This window comes from Branchiostoma lanceolatum, chromosome 4 (genome assembly GCF_035083965.1).
Source record: "Branchiostoma lanceolatum isolate klBraLanc5 chromosome 4, klBraLanc5.hap2, whole genome shotgun sequence".
NCBI lineage: Eukaryota > Metazoa > Chordata > Leptocardii > Amphioxiformes > Branchiostomatidae > Branchiostoma > Branchiostoma lanceolatum.
In genome coordinates, this window is record NC_089725.1 from 12808453 (window position 1) to 12821316 (window position 12864).

General features: G+C 42.9%; 1 protein-coding gene across 1 annotated transcript; it reads left to right on the forward strand.

The window, feature by feature from the left end:
* The first annotated feature begins 332 nt into the window (after positions 1–332).
* On the forward strand, positions 333–8315 carry LOC136432646 (uncharacterized). The gene is made up of 9 exons (XM_066424071.1): positions 333–1905; positions 2592–2723; positions 3142–3213; positions 3843–4089; positions 4466–4622; positions 4826–4967; positions 5518–5706; positions 6366–6578; positions 6719–8315. The coding sequence occupies exons 2-9, from the start codon at positions 2628–2630 to the stop codon at positions 6953–6955; spliced, it is 1353 nt and encodes a 450-aa protein (XP_066280168.1). The 5' UTR covers positions 333–1905; positions 2592–2627; the 3' UTR covers positions 6956–8315.
* Positions 8316–12864: the final 4549 nt, after the last annotated feature.

Genomic DNA, 12864 nt, shown 5'->3' on the forward strand with positions numbered 1-12864 from the left:
AATAGTAATCGTAGTCCGCAGTCGCACCAAATCAACTTAATTCGTAACCAGTACATAAGCCGTAACGCGTTGGTCGCTTTCTTTCTACGTAAACCATAACAGTTACCTTTATGCAACGTAAAGCGTAATCCATGAATTGCTAGTAAAGCGCGCGTAGGCTGATTTCAAAATGGTCCAATCCACAAGCGTGTCACTCCCATGTCAGAGGTGACGCACAATAAGCTCCAGAGCGACCAGACAGATTCTGCTTCATTTCACGCAAGAGTAATACCGATATCTTATCATCGATAAGATATGTCTAACATTGTCGTCCGATTTGTGCCTCAAAAAAATGGATGATAACTGAACATACGTACAATGGTATATGTATCAAGGAAACCAAAAAATGAAAGAAATTCGGCATATGTATCTAAGAACGTGTTGCAACGCAATGCAATAGGCATATGGTCTTACAGATGTTACTATTACGGGGCGTTGTCCGCTAAAGTAATGCGTAACCGGGCCCTTCTAATTCAGCATAATCGGATGCATCTTATGTAAAGCGCAATTAACTGCTTTCTTTTTACGTAATATGTAGTAGTTGCCCGGAATTCATAATGAAACGTTAACGATAGATTAATAGTAGAGTGTAATTAAACTTTTGTAATATTACGCACCAAATTCACACAAACAAGGATACGAACGGAGGGTGGCCTGCAGTATTTTGTTTTTACCATTCTTGAGGCTTGAACGGCCGTGTCCGAATGATCTAACGTCTATGGCCTTATATTCCAGTCAAAAGTGAAAGTTTACCCGACTACGTTGTGACTAACAAAGTATACAACGAGTTTGCAGGAATGAAAAGAATGGGTATGTCTTTCGGTGTGTCCGTGTATGTGTTTATCCCGGTGTATCTGCAAAACCAGACGAGAACTGGATGAATTTTAATGATATCTGATATGTGGATAGATGTTGGGGAAACTAAGGTCAGTTTCCTTTGTTACACAGAAAAACTTACACTAAAAATGTTAAGTGTCTTAGTTCTGGGGGTACCTAACTGAAATGGAATAAGAAGTTAATGATTGCTAATGTTACTGCAACGTCTGTACATGTACTAATGTGTTCCTCACATTGAAGCTTAAGAAAGTAGCACAAGTCCCATGGAGCCCACGTTCTTCCATCCCCATCTTAAAAGAGAACTCCAACGTAGAATGTCTTTGTTCTTTGAGTCTTCCATTTCCAAAGACCAGACCCAATGCCTGCGAACGATTGATTGATTGATTGATTGATTGATTGATTGATTGATTGATTGATTGATTGATTGATTGATTGATTGATTGATTGATTGATTGATTGATTGATTGATTGATTGATTGATTGATTGATTGATTGGTTGATTGATTGATTGATTGATTGAGACCCAAAAGCTGAAGTATCTGTCCTGTATTGAGGAGCCAAGAAATGAAACACTGACATCCATCATTACAGGAAAAGTCTCAGTGATTTTACATATAAATTTCCCATATAAAAAAACAAAAGGAGCTAGGTTTTATTGTCTCCCATCGACGCTGTGTCAACAAGTTTATTATCTGATTTGAGAGCGACAAAACTTATCTCTGGTTCATGTATCCCATGGGGACAAAAATATCTAATTCTACGCGGCCGTATAGATGTTTCGAGACCATCACTGTCTTCAGATATGAGGTAATCATGGACTATTAAATAAACCTATAATGTTCCGTCAATGTATGAATTGAGCCTTGTTCTAAAAGAATGGGCCCTAATGTTGTTCCCTAAGCTGACTGACTGGAAGGACGTGTTCTTTCCCCTCCGTCATTAGCCCAGATCAAAAACCAGAACGTTGTGACCTCGAGGTCCGCCCCCGTGCAGACAATTGCTACTCCTCTCCGACACGCCGGACTTAAAGTAGGTTCTGAGATTTTTTGTTTTTCTTTCTTAGATTGCCGAAGATTTGTTGTCTATTCTTAACTCCTTAGCTGGCTAGAAAATAGGTTTGATAATTTGCGTTAGCTGGATAGATGTATCATCTGTAACTAAATCTGTACAATGGCTCTCCAAGTCTTCTGATAAAATATTTGCCCTACTTTGGCCAATTTCTACCATCTTTTCTGTCATGCTGTGTTACACTGAATGGCGTTTATACAAGTTAACCTATAGCAGAACATATATCTACGCTTTTTAAAGAACAAACGATCACGAAAGAACCTGCTAACACGATGTTATGTCTTAGCAACTTTCTATAAAAGTTGTTATTGACCAATCAATTCCACCGTTTTAAAACGAGAGGTTCGAAAATGTAGGTTTCATTTATCCGGGTATCTATATGCATGTATCCATAGGTCACAATAGTGGCTTCATCAACCATCAGTTCCGATTACTAGTACTCTGGTTACCTACGGGCAAGTTTGTTTTGTCTTCTTTGTTTTGTATTATTCAAATAAGGACTTTAAAAATTATACGCACAAGTGTGAAGAGTAGCCGATATAGTAACCTACGCAACCAGCGTATTCATATTGGCATTTTTACCGATCACGTTTTTTTGCTGCCGTCTTTCCACGACATTATTTCCTTTTTATGATTTCAATTTTGAGGAACACTTTGACGAGCCTTTGGCGGATATCTTGACCATGTCGTCCACCCGTCGTGACGTCACAGTGCTTGTTCCTCTGAGTAAGGAGAACCCGGATAAGGAAGAGGACCTGAGGAAGTGTCCAACAGTACAGGTGGGTCATTAGAGGTCACTATCATTTAACCAAAATAAAACCAATGCAAAGGCTCCATATTGCCATATACACCGGCCATTATAACTCCGTATTTGCCACGTTTGAGCTCTCCACATAAATACAACATGGAGGTCAAGTAAATATATATATACGTAGACTTGTACATGTATCATTTAATCTGATAATGGCTATATGATAACGCTACTAGTAACTTACTGAGCCGCCTTGAGATGTGTTAAGGCATAGTGGGTTCCTATAACCACCGTATAGACCACCGAGTGAGCGAGGAGGCCCATGAAGCGAAGAGACTTGCTCCAAAATGAAGAATATTGTTACCTTTCTCGCAATGAAACAACCGTCCTCACACCATGTGGTTACGCATGGCAACTTTGTTCTTGCACCTACTTTTAATCACCAGGTCAAGAATGTGATTTTCAACGACATCCGTCAAAAGGAGAATCTTATGGACTATGTTCAACGTCTGAAGAAGGTGGGTGAAATACGACGTTTTTTTAAAACATGTGTCATTTATTATCTGTGCATGACCCCTTGGGCATCTATTGGAAATGACAAATGTTTAGAAAATATATATTCAAGAGCTATATAGACAAACAGGCGCTAGGCAGACACTTTATTTGCATATTAATTCATATATAGTTCGTGGCTAAAAACCTGCTGAACGACAAATCTTGCTCAGTGTCACTGACGAAAAGTAGTGGATGCTACTAGAATCGCCTGACCGTTTCCAAAATCATCTGCAGTTCCTTGAGTAACTGCTATTTGGCGTATCTTATTACCTGGATGTCTAACCTCCATCGACGACTGATTCTACCAACTATGAAGTCTTCTTCCTGTTACTCTTGCAACTCTGGCCTTTTGTTCTTCACTTCCTTTCACTTTGTGGCGAGTCGTGCTTAAATATAGCATATAACTGTACAACAGACAGACGGACAGACAATCAGACATACCGAAAACAATACCTCCGGACACAGACATACCAAATTTGGTCCTGTCCTTGTCAGGAAAGATATTTGATGACCGCAACAGCACCAGTGTCGCTTGACAAAAATACCCGTCACCCTGATCATATGGTGTACTTTTCCCGCCCATACCCCTCAGGTTGTAAAAGAGAATGACGTCAGTGTTGTTCTGCCTACTACCGACCTGTCCACGTTCGTGCACGCCGCCCTGGCCCGGGACTTCCCGCACATCCCCGGCCCCAGTGTCGAGTCGTGCTACCTGGCGTTCCACAAACCGTACACACGGCAGTACCTGGACCTGGCCGAGACAACAACTCCCTATGACGCATTGGATCTGGATTCACCCTCCTTGTTCCAAGATGCAGAGCGAACCTTGGAGAAAGTCGGTAAGAACCAAGATTTAATGGATCCATTTCCTTATCCTATGAAAAGTGGGATTCGATATTTGGTATGTGGGTGTCTAATCTTTTGATCACCAAATTAGAGTGGTATATCACCTCTTGGGCTGACAAGGAATTGACAGACGTTTGGGTCCTCCAGTAGCCTTTTCTAGAGGTTCAGGAGCGTTTTTGTCGTAAAGTTCGAATCGGCATAACAGGTGATTAAATGGACGGATTGGCATGGTTTGGGGCCTGTAGGTAACCCTAGCGAACATGACAGTCATGTTGTTATTTGTGTTACATATTTTCTGTCAGATAACGGAACGTCATGCAAATATCACCAAATTTACTAAGATTGGGTTTTCTCACATGATCCCGCCAGGTCTTCCTGCCTTCGTGAAGCCAGCAACAGCGACGTTGGCCCTCGGTCTGAAGAAGATTGAGAACTACGACGACTTGAAGGATGCGCTCGTGGACTTAAAGAAAATGAGGGATGAACACCCAGACTTTATGTTCGCGCCAAGTGCCGCCTTCTACAGGCAAGTGCAATTTTTCTAGTCTCAATGATTTCCGCCACGATGATAGCATTGCAAATTGGGCCTGGAATTTTTTCTTCGAGGTGGTTCAAAATAGTGATCAAAGTTATTCTCTTCCAAAGTCTGGAACAAAATCAGCCCCTGCATTTACAAACAAAAACCGATAGAGGGCCTGAATCTGTGATCGCGTTATCTTCTTGAACTAGGGACTACTTTACGGAATATCTGGACGTGAAGAAGTACCCCCTCGCCCTGCGTGACGTCGTGCTGGTGGAACCGTTCTTAGACGCCGAGACCCTCTGTACCGCGGACGGCTGTGTGGTAGACGGGGAGCTAGTTCATTGGACGGTGAGTGAAACTTTCGTAAAATCAACTGGCGTTATACTTGTTTGTTTTTGTGTATGTATGTGTGTGTGTGTATTTTTGTCATACCTGGCCTGGGATAACGTTCAAGACGGGTGTTCTGGGCAATGTGATATTTTAGGTTATCACACGCGGTCTTCTTTTTGTATCACACGGGCTTCCATAGAATAATTCGCACGGTTGTGCCGCCGTCGAAGATTACAATACTGGATTCGGACGTTGGGATTGACGTTGTTACAATGTTCTGTTCTATTCTCAACTTCTAGCGCATTTCGCACCGAAATTTGTGGGGTGGGGTGGGGGGTTCCATGGAGGGCATGACGTGAATAAAAGATGGCGTCCGGATGGCATTTGTAAGTGCAGCAGCTACACCTAACTGAAGTGCAAAAAGGAACCTATCAGTATTGCCCTGAGGAAGGTGACAGACGATCTTGTAAATATGTGGTTTAGTTACTCTAACTTGGATATTGTATATGCAGATTGATCGGCACAGGAAGAATATTTATAGAGGTTCCATGGATGTCGTTCTTATCAGATCACTGACGAGCTCCAGTATGACGGTCACGAGGCTAGGTTCACCTCCATGTTGGGTCCCACGAACGAGCCACAGGACGTCCAGACGCGCATGTGGAGGATTTATGACGACATCATGGGGAAGATGATCCAGCGTGGCTTCAACGATGGGTACACAAACGTCGAGATATTCAAGATGAAGGATGGAAAGGTATGTCTTCAGACCAAGTTACATATAGCCCGCCATGCCCCACGACCACTAGCCAACTAAGGTTGTCGGCAGGTCGGGAGAAATCTGACCAGTTTCCGGTCACGCCTATTTTTAAGCGACAGTCCAACTATTTCCCAACCATCTCTCAAGCAGTAAATGACTTACTCCCAACCGACCCTCGAATGCTCTCTAACCTACTCCTAAACATCCCAACCTCTAGCCGCAGAGTGCCGAGCCCCACCTGACTGATTCCCAAATGTTTGCCAACCCTCTCACGAATTAGAATGGGCACACGGCCGACGATTTTTAAAAGAGGGGTCATTTTCGTTTTCAATCAATATTTATAAATTTTGTGTATTGTTGATTAACATCGCCGATATATCAAATTGTGATCAGTTAGGTTCAATACGGCCTCTAGGGCTCTTCTGTATTTTCGTTGCGTGTCGGTTATTTGAAAGTCGGAGGTGGCTGGCACTAGCAGAGATTTGCGGTAAAGCTTTGGGTATGGATAGGTAAGAACCAGGTTGGGAGTAGGTTTAGCAGTTGTTCTAGCGTGTTTTAGAGTAGATCTTGATTGCTGACTTACTCCCAACCACAAGCAAACCACCAGATTAGCCCTTCATACCTTGAACGTGTTACGTTACTTTGAAACCCTTCAGCTGAGGTTGTGTGAGGTGAACGCACGTGGATCCGGACAGGTTCAAGGGGTCTACAGACAGGTCTACAAGAACGCGAACCAGGACTACGTGTACCTGGCGGCGGGTACCGGCATCGTCCCCGCCACACCTCCCCCCACGGGACGGCACGGGGTCGCATACATGGCCAAGTTCCTGGACCTTGAAAGGCCAGGCAATTTGATGGACTTTGACCAGGTACGCAAGATTGTACGCTCATGTATAGCTTTCTTTCATTCATTCATTCATTCATTCATTCATTCGTTCGTTCATTCATTTATTCATTTATTCTTGATTCATTTAAATTCTTAAAATTCGAATACTGATGCTCTGTGCAGATTGCGAAGCTGAAGTCTGATTCAGACGTGTACATCTCCCCGCGCTGCGGTCCTGATGACAAACTAGCGGCCATCCCCGGTAGTGCAGGCTGCGACATCGGCACCGTGGTCGCCTATGGCAACAGCAGGCACGCCATGATGAAGAAGCTTGTGGATGTGCTGCGTCTAATCGTCAAGAAACCGGAGCGGCTGGCCTACCCCGTGTCTGAGGAGAACATGATGTCCATTCTTTACTGATTAACCGCCTTAATTTTCATTGCCTTCGCCGTAGGCAGAAGGTTATGTTTATGGTCGAATTCGAAATTGGTCGACCGTGGGTGTTGGCGGTATATCTCCTTAACACATGGATTGATGTTCATGAATTTTGGTAGGTGTTACTGTTGTGAAGACAAAGGTCAAGTACGAAAATGGGCCTTCTCATTCGGTACTGCAGTGGACCTTTTGTGTTTGTTGAATTGTTTGTTGGCGGTATAACTCGAGAGGAATTTGGTGGATCGTAATAAAATTTGGTGGGTTGGTGGGGGTTGGAAAAATAAAGGCAAAGTTCGATAATGAGCCTCCTAACGGCTACCTACGGTAATGCAGCGGGACTTACAAGTTTTTGATTTCAAGTTCTGGATGTGCTGTGGTCGTGATTTTGAAGTGGTGGATAGCTCTTGTAGCAGGAAGGAAGTCGTGTAAGTTTGGTCCTCCTAGCAGCTTGTTGGTCATGCATACGGCGTAATTCCAAAGCGAAAAGGTTTATGTCACATCATTCCTGCCACATAACATTTTATCTCTAGATTTTAAACACTTACGAAAGCTGTGATGAAATACAATTTTTAAGGTTCTAGACTAACTAATGTTATGCGGGTTTATTGTACATGGATTTTAATTCGCGGATATTTAACTTCACGGGGAAGCGGTCATCTCAAAAACCACGAATAGGAAAGCACCACGACACTTTCTTATTTTCCTTTATTATCATTATATGCTGTGCGACATCCAACACTGATACACCATCTCACAATGAAACATAACGGGATACGTTTTTCTGTATCATAGCAATAATAGATAACATGGTTCTTTATTTAAGAACCAAGATATTTGCAGAAGACCGACGTATCGGTGGCCGTCTGTCACCTTCCCCAGGGAAATGCTGACTGGTTCTATTTCGCACTACAGCTAGGTGTCGTTGCTAACAAATGCGGTCCCAAACAATAAGTGTTTTCACGTGTACATACATACATACATATATGGGTTACGCATGGTAAACACCGCATTTAGTACATACGCGGTGTTGCAATGCGGTTCCAAACGTAAAGTAGTGTTTACGTTTGGGACCCCCGTCTGTTAGAAGCGACACTTAGTTGCAGAGGGATAAAGAACCAGTCGGTCTTCTGTGAATATCTTCGTTGTGAATATTGAACCTTGTTATCCAGTCACTTGCCAACCTGACGAAATTATTCACGGATGTGTATCAGAATGTTTTCAGGTGATAATGCCAATAAATAGTCCCCATATAGATGAAGATATGTATTAGACTATTGGCTCATTGTCAAAGTTTCGTAATCTACTACTCGGCAATATACATCATTAATAAAACATGTGGAGAGGCCGTGCTGAGTGGCGTTGCTCTTTGTAATTTTTTGGTTCGACAAGCACATTGTTGTTGATTAATGAATGTAGTTATCATTGCCGTATATGTATACCAGGTTTTAAGTGTTGATATCTCTTGCAATTGTCGGTGGTCCTGCAGATTTCTATCTTAGTTTCATTTACATCTGCTTGGGGATTATCAGAGAGGTTATTGTGTCATACCTTCACAGAAGTAAAGATAGTGCTTTAGGTCAGCTTGTTATATATACTCAGCTTCTTACTCTTTACATCCATCTCTCCAAATCAGCGAAAATAAAACAAAAATGTGTAGTCCACTACATCGACGTTCATAAATAAAGATACATAGCTAATGTTATCACTCTATGGCCTAAACAGTTTGTATCCACCCCCCCCCCCCCCCCCCCCGTATAGACAATTAAGTTAACTTACTTGAAAACTGCCCAGACAAATCAACTTCTTAGCTACTGTGAGTCAGTCTTCAGTTACATTATTCATGTAATTTGTCTACACAACGCTTTCACCAAGGACACACATGGTCCTGTTTTCGTTACACGATGTCTTGTTGCTCGCACATCTTCATTTTTTCCCTGCAAATAATACTTTCAAACTCCAGTTTGCAGTGTAGATTCACCACAAAACAGTAGAGGGCTGGCCAACAGTACTGTTGATATCAAACTGAAGATAATGAGTGACCTCTAAAACAGTAGACTTATTTAGAAACCAATTTCCAGTCTGTCGCGGTCGTGAAGTACTTCCGTGTCCAGCCTCAAGTTGCCTGAGGGTCGGAACAGGAGAGGCTCAGTTTCGTCCAGCTAGGAAATAACTTGCCTCGATGAATATTGGTCGGAGGCTAGGTGCTTTAACCAATCAGAGGAGTTACTACTCTGATCAATTTGAATTTCTCGGTAATGATTGGTCAGAAGCTGAGATCTGCAACCAATCAGAGGGTTTGCTCTCCTGGTTGATTTGAATAAACAATGCTATAAAAAGAGTAGACGGCGGCGCTGCTAACCGTGTGGAGCAAGAAATCGTTTTCATGCAACAGTCTTCTGCTTGGAGAGGGGTGTGACAAGTACACAACGAGTAGACCATCAAGCTTGTGTCGGCTGACAAACGAGTGCAACAAGACTGTCAGCGCACCAAATAAGGAAGGTCAGTATAGCAGAGTTAGCGTTTGCATGTTTGAACACCATACATTTTTTAGATTTTCCTTGTTGAGTGAGCATGATGTCACAAACATATTACGTTCCCTAAGTCATAGAATCCTATGCGTTCCGGTTAGATCTGCCCTGTTCTTGTTAAAACTGCCTGGGTGATACGGTGGCCTTCCAACCGTAGCTAGACATCTAGCCTTGCGTTGTCATACAGTATGAATGCAGTGCTTGCCTGGTAGCCTGGTCACCATTCTCCACGGGTCGGCTAGAGGTACCGGTGTTTTACCGTGTCCAGTCCCCGTAAAAATTCCCGGGGTGCACAAATGAACTGCGCGGGCGGGCGAGCAACACACCTAGCACCGCAGGGATAGCGGCGAGCGCACAACGATATGGTCATGGACTGCCAATATACAAACCCGTTCGATACTCCACTGGTGTTTACTGCCTTGTGTATCAACAATAATGCGATCCTTTCTCGGGCCAATCTGACCAGATCCCTTAAACAGCGGAAAAACAAATTTTATTGTGAGAAATTGTCCTTCCCTACCTTCCGGGTTCGATTCTCAATTTCTTTCTAGACCTGTTTGGCTGATGTTACAAAAAAGGGGCATGGAAAATATGTCTGCACATCCTTCTTTGATTATGATATGGTGTGATAGTGGTGTGTGCGTGCGTGTGTGTGTGTGTACGGTGTGGAGTGAACTTTTCTTACAGGATTTTACAAAATAATAGGTAAGTTCAGTGATTGCTTAACCCCCTTTGTGACAAACTCCCATGATAGGTAAGTTCAGTGATTGCTTAACCCCCTTTGTGACAAACTCCCATGAGTCATAAATTACATGTTCTAATTTTCATTGTAGAAGACTTGGTTGCTCTCAATTTTTGGACGCTTATGGAAGTTTATTCATCAAACAATATGATTAATGAAATAGATCATCTGATTGTGTCGTATGTCTCCAGAGCTTTAGAGATGTAGGGATAAGCAATACGGGCATTTTAGTATAATTTAGTATAATTGTTGTTCATATATTCATGATGTGAAGTTTGTCGGGGCCTTAGCTTATTTCAACAGCACAACTTAAAATAACGGGAACAACGTGAATCGAGAACTTGAATAAAATACGAGCACTACAATAGCATACAATTCAGTAAAACACATTAATTTTACAATACAATACAATAATGTATCATCGTCCCTCTTCATACCGACAGGCAACATAAAGTGTCAACAATGATAAATTTTAGTTCAAATCTGGTAACGAATGACTTCTATATCTGCTTCATGCCTCATGGATGTGTTATAAGTCGGAGCTAGAAGCGCTTGAGTCTTTACTTTCTTGATTGAAAGTATATGAGACTTATATTTGGTGGTTTGTTTTGAACAACCGGTAAACCACCTCGAGGCGTAAGAAACGCTGCGCAAGGCCAGACTGATAGGTTTCCATCCACTCAAACTCAGACCCAGACACTTAATATAAGTGCAGTGGGATCTTTAACGTGCTCAAGGTGTGGCTCCGAAAACCCTGGCCGTCCGACTTTTCGTCCCCGTTCTAAGAGGATGTCTCTAACCGTAACTAGGTACTCATTTTTTACCCGAGTCGAGCGAGGTGATACGTTTTAAGTTCCTTACCCAAGTTGATATGATTTTGATAGGTGATAGATCATCTAACTATGTGTGCAAGGTTGCTGAAAAAGTACATCATAGTTACCTCCATATTACTGTAGCTAGCACAGTAACGTGCTGGGGAATATGCCACGATCCCTTGTTAAATGAGCTATTTTTGTCACGTTTCTACCGATTTCAAAAGGATCATCCCTATCACTATGGCTATCATTCTTATTTCATCATTGTTATTCATATCTCCCTGTCTACCGGTACTTATCATGATTATAATGATGACACAACAACTCAGTTGTACCCACTGCCACACAATGCAGGGTGAGCCGGCCAATCGGATCGTCGGAGCCGACCAACCGTTGATTCGATTATCCTCTCAAGACGAGCAGAAGAGCAAGGTTAGTTTCACGCCCAAGCCATTCAACAGTGTAGGGCTTTGATACGGTATCTAATGGCATCCTGTCATCAGGAAAACCATCATTGGAAAAGACGAACTAAAATGTTGTTTTACCTGGCCTTGGTATCTGCTGGTACAGCTCTAGGCAGTTTCTGCCCCCCTAAGTGTAGGATAACAGACCTTTCTGAATCTTCAAGTCTGTCCAACAAAATCTGGTCCGGGGCCCGGACTTTAACGGACATGACAAACGTACACTGGGTCGTATGCAAGGGTCTTAATGAAACTTTCGCCACTGCTTTTTCTCTGACTATAACTTTACCCTGCAAGATGCCATCTACAATGTTAGGTACACTTGCAGTGATGGGCTACCCGATCGGAATTCTATCGGCAAGAATACTAGCACGCCATTCAAGAACTGCGGCCCTGACTCTAGTGAAATGTGACATCACAGATATTGAAGACAACGCCCTGACTTATCTTCCTGGTCTGAGGTCGTTAGCTTTAGACTTTAACAGGCTGTCATATGTCCGTCACAGCTATTTCTCTGTCTCGCCGTTCCTTAACATGCTGAGCTTGTCCAACAACGAAATAGTGCAGATGCATCCAGGGAGCTTTATAAACCTGAAATTCCTTTTTTGGTTGAATCTGCAACGTAATCTGCTGCGCGTTGTAGACCCTGACTGGTTTCTTGGTCTGCATGGCTTGGCATTTCTAGATATGAAAGCAAACAAGATTGAGGTCATTCCTCTGGGGGCATTCCGACACCTACCGAAGCTCACGGAACTGAATCTAGGGGGAAACGTCCTTTCATCTCTTGACGGAGAATCGCTCTGGGGCATGAGTGTCGTCAATCTAAACCGAGACAAAGAGAACCCGTTGTACTTTAGAAGGCAGGACGTGTCAGTTGAAGTAGCCAATCGTCTCCTTTGTATCACCCATGACCCTTTGAGCGATTTGAACGAACAAACTTTTGGCTGGACCTTTGACTCAAACAAGAACGCCTGTAGTCGGGACATCACAACTCGAGCACCTTTTGTAGCCATCATGAAAAGCACATCCTCAGATATCTCAATTGACCAGTGTAGACAGGGGTGGAAACATAGTAGCAACTTAACCGTGGCCTTGCATGGTGGTCTGAGTCTCCGCTTGGCTTTTATGGAAGCGGGAAACACTAACATAGGAACACTAGTTGCCATTACACTGAGTCCAACAAACAACACAGATAGCATAGCCACTGGTAGAAACCATCTGAATAACACTGCTGACACAAACGTTAAGAACATTACCTGCATTGCACTGACCAAAGAAAACGCTAGTCAGATGGTGTTCAGTATCCCTGGGCCTCAGTTGCAAAGGAGGCAAAACAGAAAATACCCAA

Coding starts and splice junctions, on each gene's coding strand:
- LOC136432646 (XM_066424071.1), top strand. CDS start 2,628: ATGTCGTCCACCCGTCGTGACGTCACAGTGCTTGTTCCTCTGAGTAAG. Junction 3,214..3,842: donor ATGTTCAACGTCTGAAGAAG/GTGGGTGAAATA, acceptor CATACCCCTCAG/GTTGTAAAAGAGAATGACGT. Junction 5,707..6,365: donor TCAAGATGAAGGATGGAAAG/GTATGTCTTCAG, acceptor GAAACCCTTCAG/CTGAGGTTGTGTGAGGTGAA.